This window comes from Bos indicus, chromosome 1, assembly GCF_029378745.1.
Source record: "Bos indicus isolate NIAB-ARS_2022 breed Sahiwal x Tharparkar chromosome 1, NIAB-ARS_B.indTharparkar_mat_pri_1.0, whole genome shotgun sequence".
NCBI lineage: Eukaryota > Metazoa > Chordata > Mammalia > Artiodactyla > Bovidae > Bos > Bos indicus.
The window spans coordinates 111,927,373-111,954,545 of NC_091760.1; the positions used below are offsets into that span (position 1 = coordinate 111,927,373).

At 40.6% G+C, this 27,173-nt stretch overlaps 1 protein-coding gene across 1 annotated transcript in view; it reads right to left on the reverse strand.

Annotated features, from left to right (window-relative positions):
• KCNAB1 (potassium voltage-gated channel subfamily A regulatory beta subunit 1) overlaps positions 1-23,186 on the reverse strand; it is a 443,860-nt gene extending 420,674 nt beyond the window's left edge. Inside the window, exon 1 of the mRNA XM_019960417.2 lies at positions 22,701-23,186. Coding sequence (XP_019815976.1) covers positions 22,701-22,942 — 242 coding nt within the window. The 5' untranslated portion in view covers positions 22,943-23,186. The remainder of the gene's footprint in view (positions 1-22,700) is intronic.
• Positions 23,187-27,173: the final 3,987 nt, after the last annotated feature.

Genomic DNA, 27,173 nt, shown 5'->3' on the forward strand with positions numbered 1-27,173 from the left:
ATAGTAAAGATGAATAAAACTAAAAGCTAGTTCTTCGAGAAAATAAGCAAAATTGACAAACCTTTAGCCAGATTCATCAAGGAAAAAAGAGAGAAGAATCAAATCAACAAAATTACAAATGAAAAAGGAGAGGTTACAACAGGCAATGCAGAAATACAAAGGATTATCAGAGACTATTATGAACAACTACATGGCAATAAAATGGATAACCTGCAAGAAATGGACAGATTCTTTAAAAAGTTCAATCTTCCAAGACTGAACCAGCAAAAAAATAGAAATTATAAACAGCCCAAATACAAGCACTTAAATTGAAGCTGTAGTCAAAAATCTCCCAGAAAACAAAAGCCAAGGACCAGATGGCTTCACAGGAGAATTCTATCAAACACTAGAAAAGAGCTAATGCCTATCCTTCTAAAACTCTTTCAAAAAATTGCAGAGGAAGAAACACTTCCAAATTCATTCTACGAGGCCACCATCACCCTGATACCAAAACCAGACAAAGACAACACAAGAAAAGAAAACTACAGGCCGATATCACTGATGAACATAGATACAAAAATCCTCAACAAAATTTTAGCGAACAGAATTCAGCAACACATCAAAAAGCTCATACACCATGACCAAGTTGGGTTTATTCCAGGAATGCAAGGATTCTTCAATATACACAAATCAATCAATGTGACACACCATATTAACAAATTGAAAGATAAAAACCATATGCTCCTCTCAATGGATTCAGGAAAAGCCTTTGACAAAATTCAGCACCTATTTATGATTAAAACTCTTCAAAAAATGGACATAGAAGGAACCTACCTCAACATGTTAAAGGCCATATATGATAAACCTACAGCAAACATTATTCTCAATGGTGAAAAACTGAAAGCATTCCCCCTAAGATTAGGACCAAGACAAGGGTATCCACTTTCACCCCTATTATTCAACATAGTTTTGGAGGTCCTAGCTACAGCAATCAGAGAAGAAAAAGAAATAAAAGGAATCCATATCAGAAAAGAAGTAAAACTCTCATTCTCTGCAGATGACATGATATCGTATGTAGAAAACCCTAAAGATAGTATCAGAAGATTACTGGAGCTAATAAGAGAATTTAGCAAAGTTGCAAGATACAAAATCAATACACAGAAATCACTTGCATTTCTATATACTAACATGAAAAATCAGAAAGAGAAATTAAGAAATCAATCCCATGCACCACTGCAACAAAAAGAATTAAATATCTAGGAATAAACTTACTTCCCTGGTGGCTCAGATGGTAAAGTGTCTGTCTACAATGCGAGAGACCAGGGTTTGATCCCTGGGTCAGAAAGATCCTCTGGAGAAGGAAATGGCAATCCACTCCAGTACTATTGCCTGGAAAATCCCATGGACAGAAGAGCTTGGTAGGCTACAGTCCATGGGGTCAAAGAGTTGGACACGACTGAGCGACTTCACTTCACTTCACTTCTTCAAGGAGACAAAAGAACTGTACACAGAAAATTATAAGACACAGACAACAGAAATCAAAGATGACATAAACAGATGGAGAGATATTCCATGTTCCTGGGTAGGAAGAACCAATATTGTGAAAATGAAGATACTATCAAATGCAGTCTACAGATTCAGTGTGATTCAGACTTTCAAATTACCAATGGCACTTTTCGCAGTACTGGAACAAAAAATTTCACAATTCATAAAGTGAAGTCACTCAGTCATGTCCGATTCTTTGCGACTCCATGGACTGTAGCCTACCAGGCTCCTCTGTCCATGGGATTTTCCAGGCAATAGTCCTGGAGTGGATTGCCATTTCCTTCTCCAGGGGATCTTCCCAACCCAGGGATAAAACCTGGGTCTCCTGCATTGTAGACAGACGCTTTACCATCTGAGCCACCAGGGAAGTCCATGGAAACACAAAAGACCCTGAATAGCCAAAGCAGTCTTGAGAAAGAAGAATGGAGCTGGAGGAATCAACATTCCTGAATTCAGATTATAGTACAAAGCTACAGTCATCAAGGCAGTATGCCACAAAAACAGAAATACAGACCAATGGAACAAGATAGAAAGCCCAGAAATAAACCCATGCACCTATGGGTACCTTATTTTTGATAAAGAAGGCAAGACAGCCTCTTCAATAAATGGTTCTGGGAAAACTTGACAGCTACATGTAAAGGAATGAAATTAGAACACTTCCTAACACCATACACAAAGATAAACTCAAGATTAAAGACCTAAATGTGAGACTAGAAACTATAAAACTCTTAGAGGAAAACATAGGCAGAATACTCGATGACATAAATCAAAGCAAGATCACCTCCTAGAGAATAAAAGTAAACAAGTGGGACCTGATTAAACTTAAAAGCTTTTGCACAGCAAAGGAAACTATAAGCAAGGTGAAAAGACAACCCTCAGAATGGGAGAAAATAATAGCAAATGAAACAAATGACAAAGGATTAATTTCCAAAATATACAAGCAGTTCATACAACTCAATGCCAGAAAAACAATCCAATCAAAAAGTGGGAAAAAGACCTAAACAGACATTTCTCCAAAGAAGACATACAGATGGCTAACAAACACATGAAAAGATGCTAAACATTGCTCATTATTAGAGAAATGCAAATCAAAACCAGAATGAGATATCACCTCACACTGGTCAGAATGGCTATCATCAAAAAGTCTACAAACAATGAATGCTGGAGAGGGTGTGGAGAAAAGGGAATGCTCTTGCCCTGTTGTTAAGAATGTAAATTGATACAACCACTATGGAAGATGGTATGGCGATTCCTTAAAAAACTAGGAATAAAACCACCATATGACCCAGCAATCTGACTCCTAGGCATATACCCTGAGGAAACCAGGGTTGAAAAAGACACATGTATCCCATTGTTAATTGCAGCACTATTTACAATAGCTAGAACATGGAAGCAACCTAGATGTCCACTGACAGATGAATGGATAAAGAAGTTATGGTATATATATACAATGGAATATTACTCAGCCATAAAAAGGAATGCATTTGAGTCAGTTCTGATGAGGTGGATGAACCCAGCACCTATTATACAGAATGAAGAGAGAAAGTAAAGATAAATATTGTGTTCTAATGCAGATATACAGAATCTAGAAAAATGGTACTGAAGAATTTATTTTTGGGGCAGCAATGGAGAAACAGACATAGAGAACAGACTTTTACGGACATGGGGAGAGGGGAGGAGAAGATGTGATGTATGGCAAGAATAACATGGAAACTTACATTACCATATGTAAAATAGATAGCCAACAGGAATTTGCTGTACAGCTCAGGAAACTCAAACAGGGGCTCTGTATCAACCTAGAGGGGTGAGATGGGGAGGGAGATGGGAGGGAGGTTCAAAAGTGAGGGGATATATGTATACCTATGGCTGATTCATGTTGAGATTTGACAGAAAACAACAAAATTCTACAAAGCAATTATCCTTCTTAAAAAATTTTTTTAATGTAACAAAAAAAATTTAATGCAAGCTTAAGGCCTAGAAATGGAAATCTCTAGATGTTAAAACAAAAGGAGCATCAAAATCAGAAAAGCAAACGACAGGTATGGGTACCATGTCTTTCTACCCTCATTTAGGAAGCAGAAAAGCTCTGTTTCATGAGGCAGACATAGATAACCCCATGAGTATTATCTTTAACAATCCAGCTTTATAAACATAATTATTATTGGAAAATCCTTCTATGTTCTGGTTATAGGTTGGACCAGTTTAAGTTTTCAGCTATGATTTTGTATATTTTTCTCAGTGTTCATAGGTAGAAGGAAATTCAGCAATGCTGTTCAGTGGATAGGCATCAGAGTGGTGAATTAACGTTCTAATTTATCCTAAGTACATACATTGGTCTTTGTTTTTTTTTTTTAATTTTATTTTATTTTTAAACTTTACATAATTGTATTAGTTTTGCCAAATATCAAAATGAATCCGCCACAGGTATACATGTGTTCCCCATCCTGAACCCTCCTCCCTCCTCCCTCCCCATACCATCCCTCTGGGTCGTCCCAGTGCACTAGCCCTAAGCATCCAGTATCGTGCATCGAACCTGTACTGGTAACTCGTTTCATACATGATATTTTACATGTTTCAATGCCATTCTCCCAAATCTTCCCACCCTTTCCCTCTCCCACAGAGTCCATAAGACTGTTCTATACATCAGTGTCTCTTTTGCTGTCTTGTACACAGGGTTATTGTTACCATCTTTCTAAATTCCATATATATGCATTAGTATACTGTATTGGTGTTTTTCTTTCTGGCTTACTTCACTCTGTATAATAGTCTCTGGGTATAAAACAAAATAAACACCTCTCTCTGCTCTTGCGAAGGTTAACAGCGGCCTCGTACTTGTACTCAGTCATATTTGACTCTTTGCAACCCTTTGGAATTTTGCCAGGTTCCTCTGTCCATAGGACTTTTCAGGCAAGAATACTGGAGTGAGTTGCCACTCCCTCCTCCAGGGATCTTCCCAAACCAGGGATCGAAACCACATCTCCTGCATTGCGGGTGGATTCTTTACCACTGAGTCTTTAGGGAACCCCTAACAGTGGCCTCCATGTTTCTAAATCCGATGGTCTCTTCTTCGTTCTCATCTCACCTGACCTCTCACCAGTATTTAACACAGTTCATCTCTCTAGCTTCTTTCATTTGGCTCCTGATCCTCTCTCTCATTTTTCTCCTACTTTTCTGAGTGTTTACCCTCAGTGTCTTCTGCTGATTCCTCCTCATCTCTCCTACCTCTAACACTGGGGAGCAGGAGGCACAGTCTGAGTTTTTCTTTTTTTCTGTTAACACTTACTTACTAGTCTCATGGCTTGCCATTCTCATGATAGACTGATAACTTCATGATGTATATCTTTATATCTTGAACATAAGTTTCCAGGCCAGACCTCTCCTGTGAACCACAGGCTCTTATCTACTTGACATTTTATTTCTTGTAGTCTAATAGGCATTTCAATCTCCTGTGTCCAAAAATCAAGCTCCTACTTTTTCTCCCACCAGATCTTTTCTTGCAGTCTTAACTCATCCCATTTAAGGGTAATTTCGCTATCCCAATAGCTCAGGTCATGTAATTTAAGATCATCTTTTATTACTCCTTTTATAATATCTTACATCCCATTTATTTGCAAATGCTCTTTACTCTTAAAGTCTACCCAAAACCAGATTACTTCTCACAATTTTTACCCTCATTCAAGCTATCATTACATCTTACCTAGACCATGATAGTAACTTCTTAACCAGTAGCTTTGTTTCTATCTTTCAGTCTATTTTCCAATTCAGCTATTGGAAGGATACTGTTATTCATTTCACCATGGTTCTGCTTAAACAAAGAAAGTGAAAGTCACTCAGTTGTGTCCAGCTCTTTGCAACCCCATGGACTGTATGGAAAGACCAGAATACTGGAGTGGGTAGCCTTTCCCCTCTCCAGGGGATCTTCCCAACCCAGGGATCAAACCCAGGTCTCCTGAATTGCAGGCAGATTCTTTACCAGCTGAGCCACAAGGGAAGCCCTAAAAACAAAGAAACTCTAGACAATTCCCTGGTGATCCAGTGGATAAGTATCCACCTGCCAATGCAGTAGATACGGGTTCAATCCCTGGTCCAGGAAGGTTCCACATGCCATGGAGCAACGAAGCCCACGTGCCACGACTATTGAGTCCAAACTCTAGAGTCCTTGAGCAGCAACTACCGAGCCTACATGCCGCAACTACTGAAGCCCAAGAGCCTCGAGCCTGTGTTTCACAACAAGAGAAGTGATCACAATGAGAAACCTGCACACCACATGAAGAGTAGGCCAGCTGCAACTAGAGAAAGCCTGCACAAGGCAACAAAGACCCAGCACAGCCAAAGATAAAATAAATGAATAGAAAGAAACCCTGTGTTAAAACAAATCAAATCATATCACCCTCCTGATCAATACCCTCCAAAGTCTTCCTTCTCACTCAGACTAGAAGTCAACATCTTGTAAATGGCCTACAAGGACCTGCGTGATTTGACTTCTGTGCTGTAAACTATTAACCTTGACTAAAAAAAGGTTTGCCCCTTTGCCCTCCGCTCCTGAGTGGTAATCTCTAAACCTTTGTAATGCTCTACCCACCAGGAGTGTGTTTATCTACCCAGAGGACTTGAGCCATGCCTGATGGTCTAAACTAAATGTGTTTTATAGCAACTCCATGTGTCTGAAAACCCAGTGGATTATCTGCCTGTGAAAAATGAGGGTTTATACCTTATACTCCTGCTTAATCATTCATTTATTCAGCAATATTTACCCTAGATACACTAGAAGAGTTCTACACTAGATAGCAGGTGGCCCAGTGGTAAAGAGTCTGCCTGCCAATGCAGGAGACATGGGTTTGATTCCTGGGTCAGGAAGATTCCCTGGAGAAGGGAATGGCTATGCACTCCAGTATCCTTACCTGGGAGATCTCATGGACAGAGGAGCCTGGTGGGCTATAGTCCATGGGGTCGCAATAAGTTGAGTTGGACACAACTTAGTAACTAAATAATAACAACACTAGACCCCAGATTCTGGGGATCCTGCAGTCAACTCTACATACAGCATACCTGTCCTCCTGGAGTTCACACTCGAGTGTGAGAGAAAATCAATACAGAAACAAACAAGTAAGAGTGGTAAGAGGGGAAAAAATGAAGAAAAAGAAAACTATATACAGTTTTATTTCAAACAAAAACTGAGATCATTCCGTTTAAACCCAAGGTAACTAGATGAACAGACACTTCCACAAGAACATCCAGAGAGTAGAAGGAATTCTGTGTTTCCAGTTCAGGACCATTTCATTTGATGCTCAAAAGACAAGCTGATCTTTTTTGATAACTGGTCTATATATGTTGTAATTTCAAATCAGTGGGGAAAATTTAGGCTATCAAAAATGACTTTGGGGATTTAAAAAATGTAAATTTAAGTTGCTATCTCATACGCTCAGTCAGTAAAGAATCTTCCTGCAGTACTGGATACCCAGGTTCGATCCCTGGGTTGGGAAGATTTCCCTGGAGAAGGAAATGGCAACCTACTCCAGTATTCTTGCCTGGAAAATCCTATGGACAGAGGAGCCTGCCAGACTACAGTTCATGGGGTCTCAAGAGTTAGACATGAATTAGCAACTAAACAACCACCACCACCACAAGAAATTTCACCTGGGTTAGAGACTTACACAAGAAAAATGAAATCATAAATATGCTAGAATGCATTGTGTGAAAACATATGATCTCATTTGGGGAAGACCTTTTAAAATAAGACATTCTGTTCAGTTCAGTTTGGTTGCTCAGTTGTGTCCTACACTTTGCGACCCCATGGACTGCAGCACACCAGGCTTCCCCGATGCTGCAGAAGATTGAAGGCAGGAGAAGAAGGGGATGACAGAGGATGAGATGGTTGGATGGCATCACCAATGCAATGGACATGAGTTTGAGTAGGCTCCAGGAGTTGGTGATGGACAGGGAAGCCTGGTGTGCTGCAGTCCATGGGGTTGCAAAGCGCAGGACACTACTGAGCAACCAAACTGAACTGAACTGAATCTCTTAAAAGGTCTTCCCCAAATGAGATCATATGTTTTCACACAATGCATTCTAGCATATTTATGATTTCATTTTTCATATGTAAGTCTCAGGGATCGAACCTGGGTATCCTGTACTGCAGGCAGATTCTTTACTGACTGAGCGTATGAGATAGCAACTTAAATTTACACTTTTTAAATCCCCAAAGTCATTTTTGATAGCCTAAATTTTCCCCACTGATTTGAAATATAAATTACAACATATATAGACCAGTTATCAAAAAAGATCAGCTTGTCTTTTGAGCATCCCAGGTAAGGATACTGGAGTGCATAGCCATTCCCTTCTCCAGGGAATCTTCCTGACCCAGGAATCAAACCCATGTCTCCTGCATTGGCAGGCAGACTCTTTACCACTGAGCCACCTGCTATCTAGTGTAGAACTCATCTAGTGTATCTAGGGTAAATATTGCTGAATAAATGAATGATTAAGCAGGAGTATAAGGTATAAACCCTCATTTTTCACAGGCAGATAATCTACTGGCTTTTCAGACACACAGAGTTGCTATAAAACACATTTAGTTTAGACCATCAGGCATGGCTCAAGTCCTCTGGGTAGATAAACACACTCCTGGTGGGTAGAGCATTACAAAGGCTTAGAGATTACCACTCAGGAGCTGAGAGCAAAGGGGTAAACCTTTTTTTGGTCAAGGTTAATAGTTTACAGCACAGAAGTCAAATCACGCAGGTCCTTGTAGGCCATTTACAGTATGAAGGCCCAGGAGTCTTCTTCAACACCATAGTTCAAAAGCATCAATCCTTCAGAGCTCAGCTTTCCTTATGGTCCAACTCGCACATTCATACATGACTACTGGAAAAAACTTAGCTTTGGCTAGACAGGCCTTTGTCAGCAAAATAATGTCTCTGCTTTTTAATATGCTGTCTAGGTTGGTCATAACTTTTCTTCCAACATCTTCCAAGGAACACGCACCTTTTAATTTCATGGCTGCAGTCACCATCTGCAGCAATTTTGGAGCCCCCAAAAATAAAGTCTGTCACCATTCCCATTGTTTCCCCATCTATTTGCCATGAAGTGATGGGACTGAATGCTATGATCCTTGTTTTTTGAATGTTGAGTTTTAAACCAGATTTTTCACTCTCCTCTTTCATTTTCCTCAAGATTAAAGCCAAAAATCATAAGCGGGGAAAAAGAGTGGTAAGAGGGAAAATCGGGGTAAAGGAAGAAGATGGCTGATTTGATTAATTTTATTAAGAAGTTACAATGAGGATTAACCTTTTGGGAAATTATTCATAGAGATTCTGGTCTTTTCCAGTGATCATCTCAAGAAGCAATCCTGGTTCCTTTTAAGGCATAACCAAGACTTACCTGGTGGTCCAGTGGTTAAGAATCCACCTGCCAATGCAGGGGATATGAGTTTGATCCCTAATCCAGGAAGATTCCACATGCCACAGGGTAGCTAAGCCCGTGAGTTGCAACTACTGAAGTCCTCACATTATAGAGCCTGAGTTTTGCAACAAGAGAAGACACCACAACGAGGAGCCTATGCACTACAGCTAGAGAGTTGCCCCAGCTTGCTGTAACCAGAGAAAGCCTGCATGCAGCAACAAAGTCCCAGTTTGGCCAAAAGTAAACAAACAAATAAATATTTTAAAAAATAAAAGCCATAACCAGCTTCTAAATGCATGTGTTGTCACTATATGCTGAATTACAGAATGCTGTAAAATTTCAAAAGCAGGGTGAATCAGTGACCTCTTACAAACCCTCCAAATGCTAAAGCACGAGCTTAGATACTTAATGAGCTGCACATTCTACACCCACACTCTATAATTGTCAGAGCTTCTATCTCATTCTGCCTTAACAAATTAAAAGGGAAATCATGGAGGGAAAAATAGACTAAAGACAATTGGGTCAAAACTTCCTTAACTAAAAATATTCTACATGACCCTCTGAGAAACTGTTTCCCTGGGGCCTCGCAGCTCCTCCCACCTCTCCCAGTGGGCTTACCAGGACTTGAGGCCAGAATCCACACTCTCCTGCTCAACAGTTAGTTTGGAGGAGACCTCTTCCTTTGTTTGCTGCTTTAGTCTCCTGGGGTGGTTCCCTGACCAAGCTTTATGGGTACCTGATTTGGAGGCTGGAGAGTTCCAGAGAACCACATATTTGGCCTTCCCTGCCCTTGCACTCTGCCTGTCAGTGCTCAAAGGGCCCTCACTCAGGTCCTGGTAATTCTCAATATCCCCCCACAATGCACACCCCCCAGTGGACATGCTAAGCAGATAAACACAGGTGACTAAATTTATGGAGGTCAATTAGGTTAGTATGTCTTCGAAATCCATCTCAGCTTTGAACCTAAATTTCGAGATGAAAATGTGGTGGCCTTGTTGGGGAGCTGTGGAAGTTGCAGTCCTTGATGTAGAATTGGTAGCAGTAGCCAGGAGGCCTTTAAGATAAGCTTAGCAACAGTGTTAGCACCACAGCGCCACCTCCCAATCTGAAACAAACATTGCAATTAGTCACCACCCTCTTTCCCACTAACATCCTCCCTGTGTTAAAAGCTAATTCTGGTTTGAACTATTCCAGATTGAAGGAAACGAATAAACCATGACAACAAAATACAATATGTGGTCCTGAACTAGATCCAGTACTGGTGGAATAAAAAAATGCTATAAAGGGCACTATTGTGTTGGCTGGCAAAATTTGAATACAGACAGTAGATCAGAAAAAACTACATAATATGACTGAAGTTGGTAATTGTACTTGGGGGGTATATGAAAAAATATCCTTACTTTTAGGAGGTACTAAGGGATTAAAGGTCCATGTATGTAACTTACTCTCAAAAGGCTTGCAAAAATAAATTGGAGGTGGAGGGGATGCAGAAAGCAAGCTGTAAGAATATGAGCAAATGGAGCAAAATGTTAACAATATATTAAAATGCCTACAGATATTCTATATATTATTCTTGCAATTTTTCTGTATGTTTGAAATTTTTTTCAAATAAAATGGTATGTTTTTTCATAATCTGATTTTAAGTCTAGATAGCTTGGCTAAAATTAGCTCCTCTACTGCCTGAATTTCCACCATTAGAGGTCTGTTTCTTTGGATATGACATGTTTTACAGATACTCCAGGACTCCATCTTCAACTGGGACTGCTTTGCTTTCACATGTTCTTCCCTATCATGATTGTTTGAAACATACTGTCCTGGAATGTATCTTCATCTAAACATTGGCACACATCACAAAATACGTAACTGAAATTTTGAGGAGCATCAGTTGACAACTAGCTAAGGGCATTCAGAGGAATCACTGATAAGAGGCTAAAGTGTTAGGCATGAAGAGGTGTCCCATGATAAGCAAAAATGAGCCCTGGATATAGAGGAGGAAGGGCATCATCATTCAACCACATTCTAATTTGGTGTTGAGCCAGAACTGCAAGGTCATGGTTCTAAGAACATCGTGGGTTCTGAGTCAGACTTCTCCCAGGCAATCCTGACAACACTCTCCTTTCAGTTTCACTACATCTGCTCCATCCTAACTGAGCAAAAAGTTGTCTGCACCTGAGATGGGTCAAAAGACAGCAACAGAACATTCTCTGAAGGAAAGCCAATGGGTGATATGTCTGCCTTTCTTTTTTCCACACCACCTGCAGAGGTCTGTGGGTGGTTCAGAATCCCATTCTTGGAAACTCCCAGATGTAGAAAATTTGCTCTATCAATTACCTAACAGATATTTGCTCTGTCAAATATCTAATGGGGTTAGGTTATGATAACATATCACTGCTACAACATCAGGGCTTCTCAGAATCCCAAGAATACATTGATCATAACTTCTTACTGTTTTCCACTTATAGCAGATTTCCCATTGTGATATCAAAGGAGATGCTTCTAAATTTTCACAATCAAGGGGACTATGCAGATTCAACTTTAAGCTCTGGCCTAGGACGGTTTGGGAAAAGTTTAAAGATTTCTGCTTTTTGTGGTTCAGGGAACTGAATGAAGAGCTTCATTTTTTAATGAAATAGCACATCTTAGTGGCACTTGCAGGCACTGCAGAGAAATTTAGGAAGAGATTTTGTTGTTTGGTTTCTGTTTTTTCCCTTGAGTAAAAACATATTATAGTCATTCCTTGGACAGGAAAACCAGCTCTCAAAATGATTGTTTTTAATATAAAACAGTTATAAATAATTTCTATATGAAACTATTCATATAACCCAGTCTTGTTCTTGAGCCCTGAATTTTCAGTGTTTCATTATGCATAAAGCAACTATCCCTCTGGGAAACCACAAGTGGAAATTTCAAAACAGAATGAAAATAATATTACAAATCCAGGGGGCACTCATCTCTCACCCTTGCTTAAATTTTAAAGCATTTTCTATTTAAACTGACACTTAAAACATACTTGTTTTAGAACTTCTGTTCCATTCAATAGGAAGTAAACATTTGGCCGCATTTTGAAGAGATCCCCTTCACTAAGCCTTCTAAGTCTTTCATCAGCAGGCTCTTTGGGTTTCAGATAATCACATAGGCTCTGAACCTGGACCATCTCAGTGTCAGCATCATTCCTCCAGCAATATCGATGCCAGGAGAGCTGCAGTCAGAGGACCCAAAGCAAATTAGCACAGGCCCCGAGACTGACCAAAATGAGGCCAGTCTAAAATAAATCATGTAGGCTTTTTTTAACATGGAAAATACAACCCCCTGCTCAGCTAGCATTTTTTTTTCTAAGCTTTTGCTTTTCAAAATCTTGGCCATATATACTTTTCAAGCAGATCTGAGTGTGCCAAGCATTCCATGAAAAATGTAGGTCAGGGGAGTATGTGGTGAAGGGGTGTTTGGAGGGTTGGGAGAGGCTAGGAGGAAGACAGTGAGTTCAGCTGAGTAACAAAAATAATTTTCGACTTCCACAGTGGAATGGAAATCATGAAAACCAGAAAAGGCAAGAAGTGGGTGTATTTTCATTTCATAGACAAGGAATCAGAGGATCAGAGAAAGGGGTAGGGTGGAGGAGCTGGTCTGCAAATCCTCCAGCCAGGATACTACATTCCCATTGTGACAGAAACCAGGGAAAGAGTTTACAGAGCAAAAACTAGTTCTGACTTATCTTTAGAATCTTCATTTAGAGATCAGTGAAAGCTATCAGTTAACTAATATTTCCAAACGCTTCACCCAACATTTTTGAGACAAGTTAGTAGATGAGTGAGGTTTCACTCTAGTTTTCTTGCCTCTTCTTCAGGCCTTCTCCCTTGCATCCCTTCACAGTTCCTGTAGCACTGTGCTGTGCCCTGACAACCAAGCTTGCCCCCAGTTCCAGTCTAGAACCTTCCTTCCTATCTTCTTTGCTTTCAGGTCAGCCTAGCCAGTGTCCTGTTTCCTTCTTGATCTGCTGCCTATTAGCTTATATTACACACCTCCCTTTTAACAGGAGAAACAGAGCCTCTAGTTGAAGAAATTCTCAGGCAATGTGGCAGGTGAATGGGAGAGGTACTGGAAGGTACCAATGGGAGTTCTAGCCCTATTAATTCCATTCTGTCTCAAATTATTTCTATTCTAGACACAAGGCTAGGCACTGGAAATATACTGACTGATGAAAAATTATTTTTATCTTTATATTACACCATTTGGAGAGTAATTTATTCCAATATTTCATGAGGCTGTTTTCATTAAATAGGAGACAACGTGTGAAGTAAAACAACAACAACAACGCTTTCTCAATAGATCGTAACAATATGTTCCAATAGGAGAAGCAAAAAAAAAAATGCATATAAGCAAATGAGGAAAGCAGAGTAATGTGCTCAGAACTGTGTAAGATTTAATTACAGGTGGTTATTTTATGCTCCTCTCTCTTTTCTAAATACATCACCATACACATTTTATTTCAGCCTCTGAAAGATGACTAAACGATGGATTCCTAGAAGTGTTTAAGAAGGAGGTGAAGCAAGGGAATTCTGTTTGTTAGGCTCCCACTTGGGCAGACAGTGAGCTAAGGACTGTCATGAATGTGAGTTCATTTAATTCTTACAACAGTGTCATGAGGTAAGTTGAATTAGGCTCATTTTACAGATAAGGAAACTGAGACCCATCAAGGTTAAGTAACATTTTATCTAAGATACAGGAGAAAATATGGGGCTAGAGCACTATTAAAGGGGAAAGGGGTGTTCCTACTTGTCTTTGGGGTCTTTCTGTTTCCTAACTTATGAATGCATATACCCCAAGAAGCAATACACCCAAGTACAAAGCATGGAAGATTACAAAATAGTATAAGTTCTAGTCGTTCCCCTCAAGATGACAACAGCATACTTTTGAGACACACGCCACACACACACAATCCAGACTATATGAATCAAAGACAAGTCATGTGTCAGAGACAAGGGAGAGTCTGTGGGTTGGATTTACATTGGCAAAGGGGACATGTATGAACATTCTAGGTGGGAAAAGTTATGATGAGTAAGATGAAAGTAATGATGAGTAAGACTCAATGTTTCATCACTTACAGTGAGTAAGATGAAATTAACAATGAGTGCAACTCAACATTTCAGGACAGGGATAGAGGGTCGGTGTGCAAAGAAGTAGGACTGAAGCAGATTACAGAGCAGAGCAAGAAAAGTAGGGCTTGGAAAGCTGGACTTTCCAAGTGGGAAAGTGAATGTGACTGAACTGCAGCATCCCCGGGAGGCAGGGTGTACGGTGTGTGCAATGTATGTGGTGTGTGTGTAGGGGGTGGGGGGTAAGAAATGTGTGGGGAATATGGGGAAGGGATGAGGTGTGTGGATGTGTGTAGGGGTGTGGGATGTGTGTGTACAATGTGTGTGGAATATGCGGTGTATGTATGATATGTTGGTGTGTATATTTGTGTATGTGATGTGTGTGGTGTGTGTGTGGTATGTATATGGTGTGTGGGGGATTGTGTTGGGTACATGTGGGATATGTGGGGGTTTTGAAATATGTGTGTCAGGGTGGTATAGGGAAGGGTTTGGGGTGTGTAGTGTGTGGGAGGTGTTGGGGGATATGGGGGTGTGTGTATATGGTGTGTGTATGTGGGCTGTGTGAGGTGTGTATGTATAGTGTGTGGAATATAGGGGGTGTATGTGTGTGATATGGGGGCATATGTATGGTGGGAGTGTGTTTGTGTGTGTGTAGGAGACTGTGGGGGTATGTGTGGGGTGTGCATGGCATGTGGAATATGAGGGTATATGGGTGTGTACGTGGAGGCTATGAGTGGGGTATGTGTGCATGGTGTGGGCGGTGTGTGTGGGGGTGTGTGTTGGCTTGGGGTGGGATGAGGGTTGGAGGGGTGGCAATAAATATGGATTGTGGAAAAATCACTGGACTGGGACCAAAGGGCAAAGGTTCTAGTCCCGGCTTTGTTGTTGACTGGAAATGCAACACCTTTGAGCCTCAGTTTTCTTCAGCTATAAGACCAGAAATTGGAGCAAATTATCTCCAAAGTCTGTCCCACATTAGCAATTCCAAAACACCCCTGCCCCACCTATCATTTTGCCCTTTCCCACCTTCAACTCAAGGTTGTAGAAATTTTGTCTTTGGTTGGCAAAAAGCATTCTTTTCGAATTTGAGAAAAAATTGTTCCATTCCATGAACCTGTCGTTATAAAACAGAAAAATCTGTTTTATTATTAGTGAGGAACCTTTAGGTATAAAAAACTCCAGGCTAATTGGAATGCTGTTAAACCAAGGCCATTTCTTCTACTGCACCCACTTGCTTTGGCTGAATTATTATTTGATATGATGCCCCTTATAAATATTAGGGGCCCCATGAGAAAGAGCCTGCGGAATTTCAATGCTGTGTTTACTATAAGGATTTTTTTAAAGATGTTATTAATTACACCAAGGAGAAGAACTTTCTCTCTAATCTCCAGAAATGTTCCGTCCCTGAACAGCTGGCTCCTATCCATCTCAAGGACTCCACGATTGCTGTAAAGAGCTCTGTGGCCCTCTTCCCAGGGTGGTACTGCTGGAGAGTACGGAGCCAAATCCAGGTCCAAGTCCATAAGTGAAGTGTAACTGGGACACAGCCATGCCCACCACTCCTGTGCTTATTGTTGATGGCTTCTTCCCTGGTGGCTCAGATGGTTAAGAATCTGCCTGCAATGCGGGAGACCAGAGTTCGATCAGGAAGATCCCCTGGAGAAGGGAATGGAAACCCACTCCAGTATTCTTGACTGTAGCCTGCCAGGCTCCTCTATCCATGGGGTTGCAGAGGGTTGGACACCACTGAGGAACTAACACTTTAACTCTTCACTTCCACCTACAAGGGCAGAGCTCAGTAGGTAGAACAAAGGTAGACGTGGCCCATGAGCTTAAAATATTTACTGTCTGGCCTTCTACAGGAAAAGTTTGTTGACCTCTGCGTTAAACCTTCAGTTTACATCTGCTTGAGTCCTTCTTGGCTTATGTATTATAAAATTGCTTGAAACCTGGGTGCTTATAGCATATTTATTCAGTCTAGATTTTGTGTATGTGCTTTGTCCATAAAACTGCTTCTCTATGTACTTTTACCTTGACTCAAAGTGGGTAAAACCACTAGACCTCCATCAGCAGATGAATGGATAAGAAAGCTGTGGTACATATACACAATGGAGTATTACTCAGCCATTAAAAAGAATACATTTGAATCAGTTCTAATGAGGTGGATGAAACTGGAGCCTATTATACAGAGTGAAGTAAGCCAGAAAGAAAAACACCAATACAGTATAGCTTTGTTTGTAGTGATGCTTCCTAAGGCCCATTTGACTTCATATATATGGAATTTAGAAAGATGGTAACGACAACCCTGTATGCAAGACAGCAAAAGAGACACAGATGTATAGAACAGTCTTTTGGACTCTGTGGGGGGGAGGATGATTTGGGAGAATGGCATTAAAACATGCATAATATCATATAAGAAATGAATCACCAGTCCAGGTTCAATGCAGGATACAGGAAGCTTGGGGCTGGTGCACTGGGATGACCCAGAGGGATGGTATGGGGAGGGAGGTGGGAGGGATTTCAGGATGGGGAACATGTGTACACCCGTGGTGGATGTATGTTGATGTATGGCAAAACCAATACAATATTGTAAAGTAAAAAATAAATAAATAAAAAATAAAACCACTAGACCATTCAGGTATGGCCTAAATCAAATCCCTTATGATTATACAGTGGAAGTGAGAAACAGGTTTAAGGGACTAGATCTGATAGACAGAGTGCTTGATGAACTATGGATGGAGGTTCGTGAGATTGTATAGGAGACAGGATTCAAGACCATCATCAAGAAAAAGAAATGCAAAAAAGAAAAATGGCTATCTGAGGGGGCCTTACAAATAGCTGTGAAAAGAAGAGAAGTGAAAGGCAAAAGAGAAAAGGAAAGATATACCCATTTGAGTGCAGAGTTCCAAAGAATAGCAAGGAGAGATAAGAAAGCCTTCCTCAACAATCAATGCAAAGAAATAGAGGAAAGACTAGAGATGGGAAAGACTCTAGTGGAAAGAGAGTTTCGTTTCACTAGAAAGAGAAATGGGAAATGACTAGAGATCTCTTCAAGAAAATTAGAGATACCAAGGGAACATTTCATGCAAAGATGGGCTCAATAAAGGACAGAAAGGGTATGGACCTAAGAGAACCAGAAGATATTAAGAAGAGGTGGCAAGAATACACAGAAGAACTGTACAAAAAACAGCTTCATGACCCAGATAATCACGATGGTGTGATCACTCACCTAGAGCCAGACATCCTAGAATATGAAGTCAAATGGGCCTTAGGAAGCATCACTACAAACAAAGCTAGTGGAGGTGATGGAATTCCAGTTGAGCTATTTTAAATCCTGAAAGATGATGCTGTGAAAGTGCTGCACTCAATATGTCAGCAAAGTTGGAAAACTCAGCAGTGGCTACAGAACTGGAAAAGGTCAGGTTTCATTCCAATCCCAAAGAAAGGCAATGCCAAAGAATGCTCAAACTACCACACAATTGCACTCGTCTCACACACTAGTAAAGTAATGCTCAAAATTCTCTAAGTCAGGCTTCAGCAACACGTGAACTGTGAACCAGCAGATGTTCAAGCTGGTTTTAGAAAAGGCAGAGGAACCAGAGATCAAATTGCCAACATCCACTGGGATCATGGACAAAGCAAGAGAGTTCCAGAAAAACATCTATTTCTGCTTTATTGACTATGCCAAAGCCTTTGACTGTGTGGATCACAATAAGCTGTGGAAAATTCTGAAAGAGATGGGAATACCAGACCACCTGACCTGCCTCTTGAGAAACCTATATGCAGGTCAGGAAGCAACAGTTAGAACTGGACATGGAACAACACAATGGTTCCAAATAGGAAAAGGAGTACATCAAGGCTGTATATTGTCACCCTGCTTATTTAACTTATATGCAGAGTACATCATGAGAAACGCTGGGCTGGAAGAAGCACAAGCTGGAATCAAGATTTCTGGGAGAAATATCAATAACCTCAGATATGCAAATGACACCACCCTTATGACAGAAAGTGAAGAGGAACTAAAGAGCCTCTTGATGAAAGTGAAAGAGGAGAGTGAAAAAGTTGGCTTAAAGCTTAACATTCAGAAAACTAAGATCATGGCATCCAGTCCCATCACTTCATGGAAAATAGATGGGGAAACAGTGGCTGACTATTTTTGGGGGGCTCCAAAATCACTGCAGATGGTGATTGCAGTCATGAAATTAAAAGACACTTACTCCTTGGAAAGAAAGTTATGACCATTCTAGACAGCATATTAAAAAGCAGAGACATTACATTGTCAACAAAGTTCCGTCTAGTCAAAGCTATGGTTTTTCCCGTAGCCGTGTTTGGATGTGAGAGTTGGACTATAAAGAAAGCTGAGTGCTGAAGAATTGACGCTTTTGAACTGTGATGTTGGAGAAGACTCTTGAGAGTCCCTTGGACTGCAAGGGGATCCAACCAGTCCATCCTAAAGGAAATCAGTCCTGAATGTTCATTGGAAGGACTGATGCTGAAGCTGAAACTCCAATACTTTGGCTACCTGATATGAAGAACTGACTCATTTGAAAAGATCCTGATGCTGGGAAAGATTGAGGGCAGAAGGAGAAGGGGACAACAGAGGATGAGATGGTTGGATGGCTTCACCGACTCAATGGACATGAGTTTGGGTAAACTCTGGGAGTTGGTGATGGACAGGGAGGCCTGGTGTGCTGCAGTTCATGTGGTTGCAAAGAGTCGGACACAACTGAGCAACTAAACTGAACTGAACTGAAGCTCAGGTTCACTGTCTGGCTCAGAGGTCAATGCTTTGTATTAATACTAGAGATGGCCTCTTAGAAATGACTGAAAGACCCTCTTCAGTGACTCTTTTATAGACCTTAATAAAATGAATTCACAAAAACTTCTATTTTTGCTGAAAAATTCTAAGCCAACAGAAGGATCAGCACAGCAACTTGGCACTTTTTACCCCACATTCAAACAATTCCTCCCATTTCTTTTCGGTTGATACATGTGTTTGCATATTTACTGATTTTTTTTTCCTCCCCTGGTCACCCTTAGTTAGAAATATAACCAAGTCTCCATGGAAACACAACATAATGCTCTCTCACAGATGATTGAGGGACCTGAGCAGCTGGTATTGGGCTGAAGGCTGCAATGGCATCTGACCAAATTAGGAAGAGAAAACAGCTTACCCAGCTCTTCCAGACCTTTCAGAATTCTAAGCTCAGCATGGAAACCTACACAGATTGTGAATTACTGCAGATTTTTTAAACTTCTCTTATTTTTAACAACTTTATTGATATATAATTTACATACATACAATTCACCCATTTGAAATGTACAACATAATGACTTCTAGCATATTCATAGAGCTGTTACTGCAGATCTTCTAATTCTCTTTTTTTTCTGAGAATACTCTATCTTATCCATCGTATGTTTCAGCTCTACGGGGCTTTCATCTCCTGACATGAGAATGACTGACAGGAGTCTACAGAATAAGCAGGAAGGGAAGCTACTTTCAGTGAACACCTACTGTGTGTTAAGCACTATGTGTCACAGCTGGCCCCTTGTCACACAGTTTGTAAAGCAGAAGCATTGGGATTTGAACTCTGGTCTGATCAGCTCCAAAGCCTATTATCTTTGCACTACACAGGAAACGATGCCCTTCAAAAAGAAGAAAATAGAAAAGATAGGTGGAATGAGGTATTTTAATATAGCCATGGTCTTGGAGGGAGATAGAAAACAAGGTAAAGAAGAATATAAACATCTCCTCTCCTAACCCCAACTACACCTACAAGAAGTTAAGGTCAAAAGCCAGGTTGGGAAGGAACCAAGAGATTCCGAATTCTCTTCCACTAAAATCTGTCCCTCATGCTTAAAGGAGAATGTTTGAAATAAGAACAGTTAGTGTGCCCTGAAAAAAGGACAAAGTACTATGGAAATTTGGAGAAAGACAGAGGAGGAGGATGATATATATCAGGAAGATGTGGCAGAAAACAGCAAGTTCATAATTCAAAGCCTTGGCTATTTTCTGGGACCAATTATCTACTTAACTGTACTTTTTTCTCCTCATATTCTGATCTAGGAAGAGCAATCTCCTAAGTCCCGTTCCTTCCCTGAGTGTGGGCTAGTGGCACATAGGCTTGCCTAAGAGCCTGCCTCTGTGAGCAGAACCTGCTAGTCCTGCTCTTCAAGGCATCTTGAAGATTCATCTCAGAACTGTACTCTTGAGTCATGCAGAAGACAGGATCTGCAGGCGTGCCTGGGGACCTGAGCTGGTGTGACTGCTCCCCTCAAGCAGGTGGGCTCTAAGCCCCCAACTTCAACTAAGACACTTTTGCTCTTATCTATTTGAAGAAGGCATTCCTCTACTCCATAACTGCTTGAAAAAACACTGTCCTGAAACATATGTTCATCTGAACATGGACACACATCACAAAATATGTAACTGGTATTCAAACTGGGACTCTGAGCAAAAGAGGCATACCCCCTGAAGATTTACACAAGAGTTCATGGTTGGAACTTCCCTGGTGGCTCAGACGGTAAAGCGTCTGCCTGCAAGGCGGAAGACCTGGGTTCAATCCCTGGGTCAAGAAGATCCCCTGGAGAAGGAAATGGCAACCCACTCCAATACTCTTGCCTGGAAAATCCCATGGACAGAGGAACCTGGTAGGCTACAGTCCATGGGGTTGCAAAGAGTCAGACACGACTGAGCAACTTCACTTTCACTTCCATGGTGATACCACCCATCCTGGGACAAAGATGCAAAGACAGATTATTTTTTAAGCAATGAAACAGTCCATCCTTCCCAGATCTATACTCCACCACTGTTACCACTGAGGGTCAAGGAAAGAATGGAGAAGAGACTGAGAGAATGAGGAGAGACAGAGAGAAGGCAGCTCCTTCCAGTATAGATAGATTCAAGGAAGATGGTGAGGAATGACAGCATCTCCTCGATCCCAGGCTGTGGGACCACGGATTCTTTTGGAAAGGCTTTTGGTTCTTAGGCTCTACTTTGAAAGCACGATGGGATGAGTTGTCCTATGTTAATATGCCCTATAAAACTCGAAGAGTTCATTCTTCTTCTGCAGGAGCCCTTTATTGCCTAAAGAGTCCATGTGAAATACTTTGCTCTCCAGAGAGGAGCCATCTCAATGCAAATTGCTTTGTTAATCAAATTAGCTGATAACTAGAGCAGTAGTTACTGCATTAAAATAGACCTTTAGATTATAGAAAAATAAAATCACCTAGGGACATCTTGTCTATACAAAAGCAATCTTATTCTATGAACTAGAAGTTTTGACTTGAACTAAAACAACTGTTCTTTATAAATGGTAAGGGATTTGGTTTGGGATTTTTTTGGAGCGGGGAAGGGAAGTTGTTTGTTTTCAGTATCCTTGTCCTTCTGAACAGCTTTTGCTCAGTTTCCTGGATGTTTAAAACTCTAGTCATTTGTCAAGCAGGTATAGCTGGGTTATTTAGCTAAGCACAGACGTACTTATAGAGGTTTGAACAATAATAGCTCTGAAAAAGAATGATACTTTCTATTTAAAATGGGAGAAAATAATAGCAAATGAAGCAACTGACAAACAACTAATCTCAAAAATATACAAGCAACTCCTACAGCTCAACTCCAGAAAAATAAATGACCCAATCAAAAAATGGGCCAAAGATCTAAATAGACATTTCTCCAAAGAAGACATACAGATGGCTAACAAACACGTGAAAAGATGCTCAACATCACTCATTATCAGAGAAATGCAAATCAAAACCACAATGAGGTACCATTTCACGCCAGTCAGAATGGCTGCGATCCAAAAGTCTACAAGCAATAAATGCTGGAGAGGATGTGGAGAAAAGGAAACCCTCTTACACTGTTGGTGGGAATGTAAACTAGTATAGCCACTATGGGGAACAGTGTGGACATTCCTTAAAAAACTGGAAATAGAACTGCCATACGACCCAGCAATCCCACTGCTGGGCATACACACCGAGGAAACCAGAATTGAAAGAGACATGTGTACCCCAATGTTCATCGCAGCAGTGTTTATAATAGCCAGGACATGGAAGCAATCTATTTCAGAGCAATTTTAAAAGATTATACATCCAACCACATACTAGGAAAAAATTTCTCCCTTTCGTTAATCTTTCACAGAATAAATGGATGGTACTAGAGGATTAGAGAACAACCAGTAATTTACGTTGGGCTACACTGATAAAAAGTGCTGTCATTTTAAGAATTTGTTCAGTCTCGTGAGCTACTTTATTAGTTACTAGCATGACCATATGATTCAGGCTTAAAAGAAAATAACAGCCTTGAAGACAAGGCAGCATTAAAAAAAATTCTATTCTTAATTTATAAATTTCCTTAAGAAGAAGAGAGCTCCCATTCATCATTATGACCTGCAAAAACACATACTGTTGCTTCAGTATCGAGGCAAAGACATTTCTAATGGCACAAGGATGGGAACTTCCACAGGTGAGCCTGACTATATGTAATCTTTGAAGCAAAGAGATAGTGGACAATTTAAAGCTTGAAAAAATAAGGCAGCCCAAGAAGAAGGCTCACTGCATTCATTTTTCTTTTCCTTTTTCTACATAAATTTTTTTTTTGCTATTTCAACCCTTGTTTCTTTAATAACAACAAACTTTGATTTCAATGCAGTGCCCTGGCTGGATAACATTGCAACCAACAAGTACCTGTAAGTCATGCCCGTCTCTGCCCTGGTGGTTTCCTGAAGTGAAATTCCATGGACACGTAAAAACTTCTCCAGGTATTTCCGTTCCACTGCTCCACTGGGCCTAACAGGCCAACAGACTGCCTGAGGCGGAGGCTTGGTCACTGCTAGGTGCCGTCTGCATTTCAGAGCCGATTCACTGGATTTGGGCAGACCCAGCTTGGGGCTGGGGATGTCTGCACAAGCAGGTTTATACAGATGCATGCTTCATAAACTCAAGGAGGCAAAGCTAATTTCACAGTGCTGCACTCTAAGACTGGCTGTATCTTGCTAGGATTCTCTTGGGTTATCTGGCTTTGATGTGTCCCTAAAAGGGATCAGTTTGTTTTCCTTAGATGTCCCTTATCGTTCATGTATGCGAGCAGGCTCCTGGCAGAACTGTGAGTTTAAGTCCCTGCTGAAGCCTGTGCAAAAAGAAGCCTGACCAAAACCAATCACATTTCTCGTCCCTGTAAAGTTTGCAAAGTCGAACTTAAGCAATCGCTTATTGGCCCTGGGGAAAAAAAATATGGGCACCCTTCCCCATGTCTTTCTATTTAGGTAAAAGGAAATATTTTGGTGGGATAGGGGCCAAATGTTCTGTTCTCATAAGGACCATAAGGCCTTGGGGATGATTCATGAGTATGTAATGAGACCTCTCTAAGTCATAAAACATACCATAGTCAAGTAATTTATTATACTATTCATTTGGGTGAAAGGCCCATTAACCTTTTTATTTTTCAGATGTTGCAGTCAAATGATAGGTGATATCAATAAGGTGACTGTAACAAGCAAGGGACCCATACAAATATGCCCAACCGATATTTGACAAAGATGTAAGAGTAATGCAATAGAAGGGTAGACTTTCTGACAAACAGTGCTAGAGAAATTGGACATTTATAAACAAAAACAAACTAAATGAACCCTTGACTTAAACACCTCACATTTTTATAAAAATTAACTCAAAATGGATCACAGACTTAAATGTAAAATGTAAAACTATAAAACCTCTAGGTAAAAACTTAGAAGAAAATCTTCAGAAACTAGGGCTAAGAGAAGAATTCTTTAGACTTGATATCAAAAACACAATCAATAAAGGGAAAAAATTATAAATTGGATCTCATCAACTTTCTGTAAATGAAAAAAACAAATTACAGATTGAGAGGAAGTATTTGCAAACCATATATCCAACAAAGAACTTATATCTGAACATACAAAGAAATAAAAACTCCCATTCACTGGGTAAGAGGTATATGAGATCTTTCTGGGTTGTTTTTTACAATTGCATGTGAATCCATAATTATTTCAAAATAAAGTTTTTTTAAAAAAAGCAAAGAAGTTCCTCGTATAAGGTCTTTCCACTTTGTGATTCCAGCTGTGACTCTCCTCCAACCGTGACCTCTGGGCATGAATGGTTCATCCAGTTCACCACGCTTCCTGTTCCTAATCATATCCTTGCTCACTTGGCTTCTCCCTAAACCTTTCAAATGTTCCCTTAAAGCTCATCTCCTCGAGGAATTCTTCCCCAAGCTCCTAACCCCTAGTACACAATCATTTCTTGAAATTCCTCTTGCAACTCACCTCAAAAGCACTCCCTTGACAGCTCTAAACAGTTTCCCAAACATTTGCACACCCCTGATGATTTCTGCCATATTTTTGTACCACCTATACCAATATTTATTTAGTGTTTGGGATTATTGAAAATTTTCTTTTTTCGCTAAACAAATTTACTTAGTGTTATGAATTAAATGTTTGTTTCCTTCCAAAAATTCCTATACTGAAATTAATCTCCATTGTGATTGAGGTGAGGCCTTTGAGAGATGATTATATCGTGAGAGTGGAGCCCTCATGATTAGGATTAGTGCCCTTATAAAAAGAGGCCAGAGAGTTGGCTTGCTCTCTTTCTGACATGTGAAGATGCAGCAAAAGATGATTGTCTGTAAAACAGGAAGAGGGCTTTCACCAGAACCTGACCATGCTGACACCCTGATCTTGGACTTTCCAACCTCCATAACCAGGCAAAATCAATATTTGTTGCTTAAACCATAAAGTCTGTAGTAATTTCTTACAGCAGTCCTGAGAGATTTAATAAGGCAACATTGTATTACTAGCATCATAAATAGAAAAACTTTATCACTTGCAATAAAATAGAGTCAACCTGGAAAAAATAAATACAATAAAAATGAAGAATAGTATTAAACTATAACTAGACATTATTGGTGTCCAAAGGCTTTCAATCAGACGGAGACTTATGTTTTTGGTTTTTACTGAGAAGATTGATAGGTATTAAAGAGGTGTTTTAGGTATTTTAGCACAGATCTGAGAGTTTTTTTTTTTTTTCTTTTAATCTCCCTTTTTTTAAGGTAATCAGAAGGGGTGAAAGAAATTGAAATAGGAATACACCACCTTTACAGTGTGAATCAAGCTCATTTAACGTTCCTTCTGTGTACCAACTAAAATCATCTCTTTGTCCACCAATGGCAACTTGTACCTACTCTGGGAACACAGACTCATAATATATTGTCCCAGGACTTCCCCGATGGTGCAGTGGGTAAGAATCTACCTGCTAATGCAGGGGACACAGGTTCAGTCTCTGGTCTGGGAAGGTTCCACATGCTGTAGAGCAACTAAGCCCCTGTGCCACAACCACCGAGCTCATGCTCTAGAGCCTGAGAGCTGCACATCCTGAGCCTGTGTGCTGCGACTACTGAAGCGCACGCACCTAGCGCCTGTGCTCTGCAGCCAGAGAAGCCAGCACAGTGAGAAGCCCAAGCGCCACAGTGGAGAGCAGCCCTCCCTCTCTGAAAGCAGTGAAAGGCTACAAAGCCATGAAGACCCAGTGCAGCCAAAAATAAATAAGTGACTATATACAGTCCCAGAGTAGTAGATACCTCCTCCTGCAGGTGCACATCTAACTCCCCTCTAGACCACCAGCTCTTTGAAAGGAGGGATGGACTGTATCTGGCATAAGTATCATAATAATCAGCAAGGTATTTTGAGAATGATCAACGCTTCAGAGACATTACTGGTTTGCTTGCTTGAATTTTAAGTTGCTCAAAGCTACCTTTCCCCCTTATCAATCTGTTGCTAATTTCACCCCAGCTGCCAAAGTTCTGAACCTCAAAAGAGAAATAAAAGCCTACAAAGAGAAAGCCAGAAAAGCTAGAAGAGCAATCCAGCAGTGGTATGGAGTTAAAGAGAAACTCGAATTCCCAAGTAAAGTTTGTATCTATTATTCAGTCACTTACACTAGCCACTGTTTAAATCAGCCACGGAAGTGGTTCTTCCAGTTGAACTCCACCAAGCAAGAAACAGAGTGAACCGGAAGAGCAGTCATGAACAGTGAAACATGAGCCCGCCTCATTGTTTTCTTCTGCCCTCTGAATATGGATCCAGGCCCAAGAAGGGAGAGAAGGATAAGAAAGCCAATATTTACCAGAAGCTGAAATTTCCTTTTACTAAGTTCTAAAAGTTTATCATTTTCATAAAAGGTCCCAGTTTGAAGACAGGGAGTAGAAACTATATTTATAAAGGAATTGTGTGTCCTCTGGCTGTCGCTCAAATTCAAATAAATTTTAAATGATGTGTATAAGACTATGGCAACCCACTCCAGTGTTCTTGCCTGGAGAATCCCAGGGACGGGGGAGCCTGGTGGGCTGCCGTCTATGGGGTCGCACAGAGTCGGACACGACTGAAGCGACTTAGCAGCAGCAGCATAAGACTATAGGAAATGGCTCTGAGCAGCTGGGGTGGGAGCAAAGGTAAGGGAGGCAGGGGTGGGGGAAGTTACTATCTGTCTTTCTTTCCACGGGATGATAATTATTATACATTGTTCAGAATCTTTACGCATTATACAAACCCAGGGTCAGCAGAGTGTGGGAAAAATGACATGGCTATCTGATGAGAGAGGTGCTTCTGGCCATGTTCTGCTAACGGAATGCAAGAGGCCCTGGGGCTTATAAGTCACAAATAGAAGTTCATATAGCCCTGGATGACGAGCAGGCTTAATCCACACCTGCTCAGCATTCGTAAATAACCATGTGACTTTGGGCAGGTCTTGACTTCTCTATTCCCTTAGTTTTTATGGCCTCAGACTTAAGTAATCTCTAAGATTCTTCTACATCTAATGTCTTGTGAGTCTTAAAAGCTACTTGGGCTAGCCATTCTATAGAAATGAGGGCCTTTCCTGTGTTGACTCAGTGAATTATTAGCTAGTTCTCTAAGATACCAGGCCCATGAGATTGCTGCCATTATTCTTAGAATATGCCAATCATATATATAGCCTAATTTTAATTTTTTCTTGGATAAAGAGGCAACTTGTTAAACACAATATACTAGATTTATGGATAGCTCACAGTCATCTAAAAATTGTCTTGGCCTACAATTGAAAGCTGAGACAGGAACTGAAGAGACCAGAAGAACGAAACTATGTTTTGACAGTCAGGATGAAGAGTAG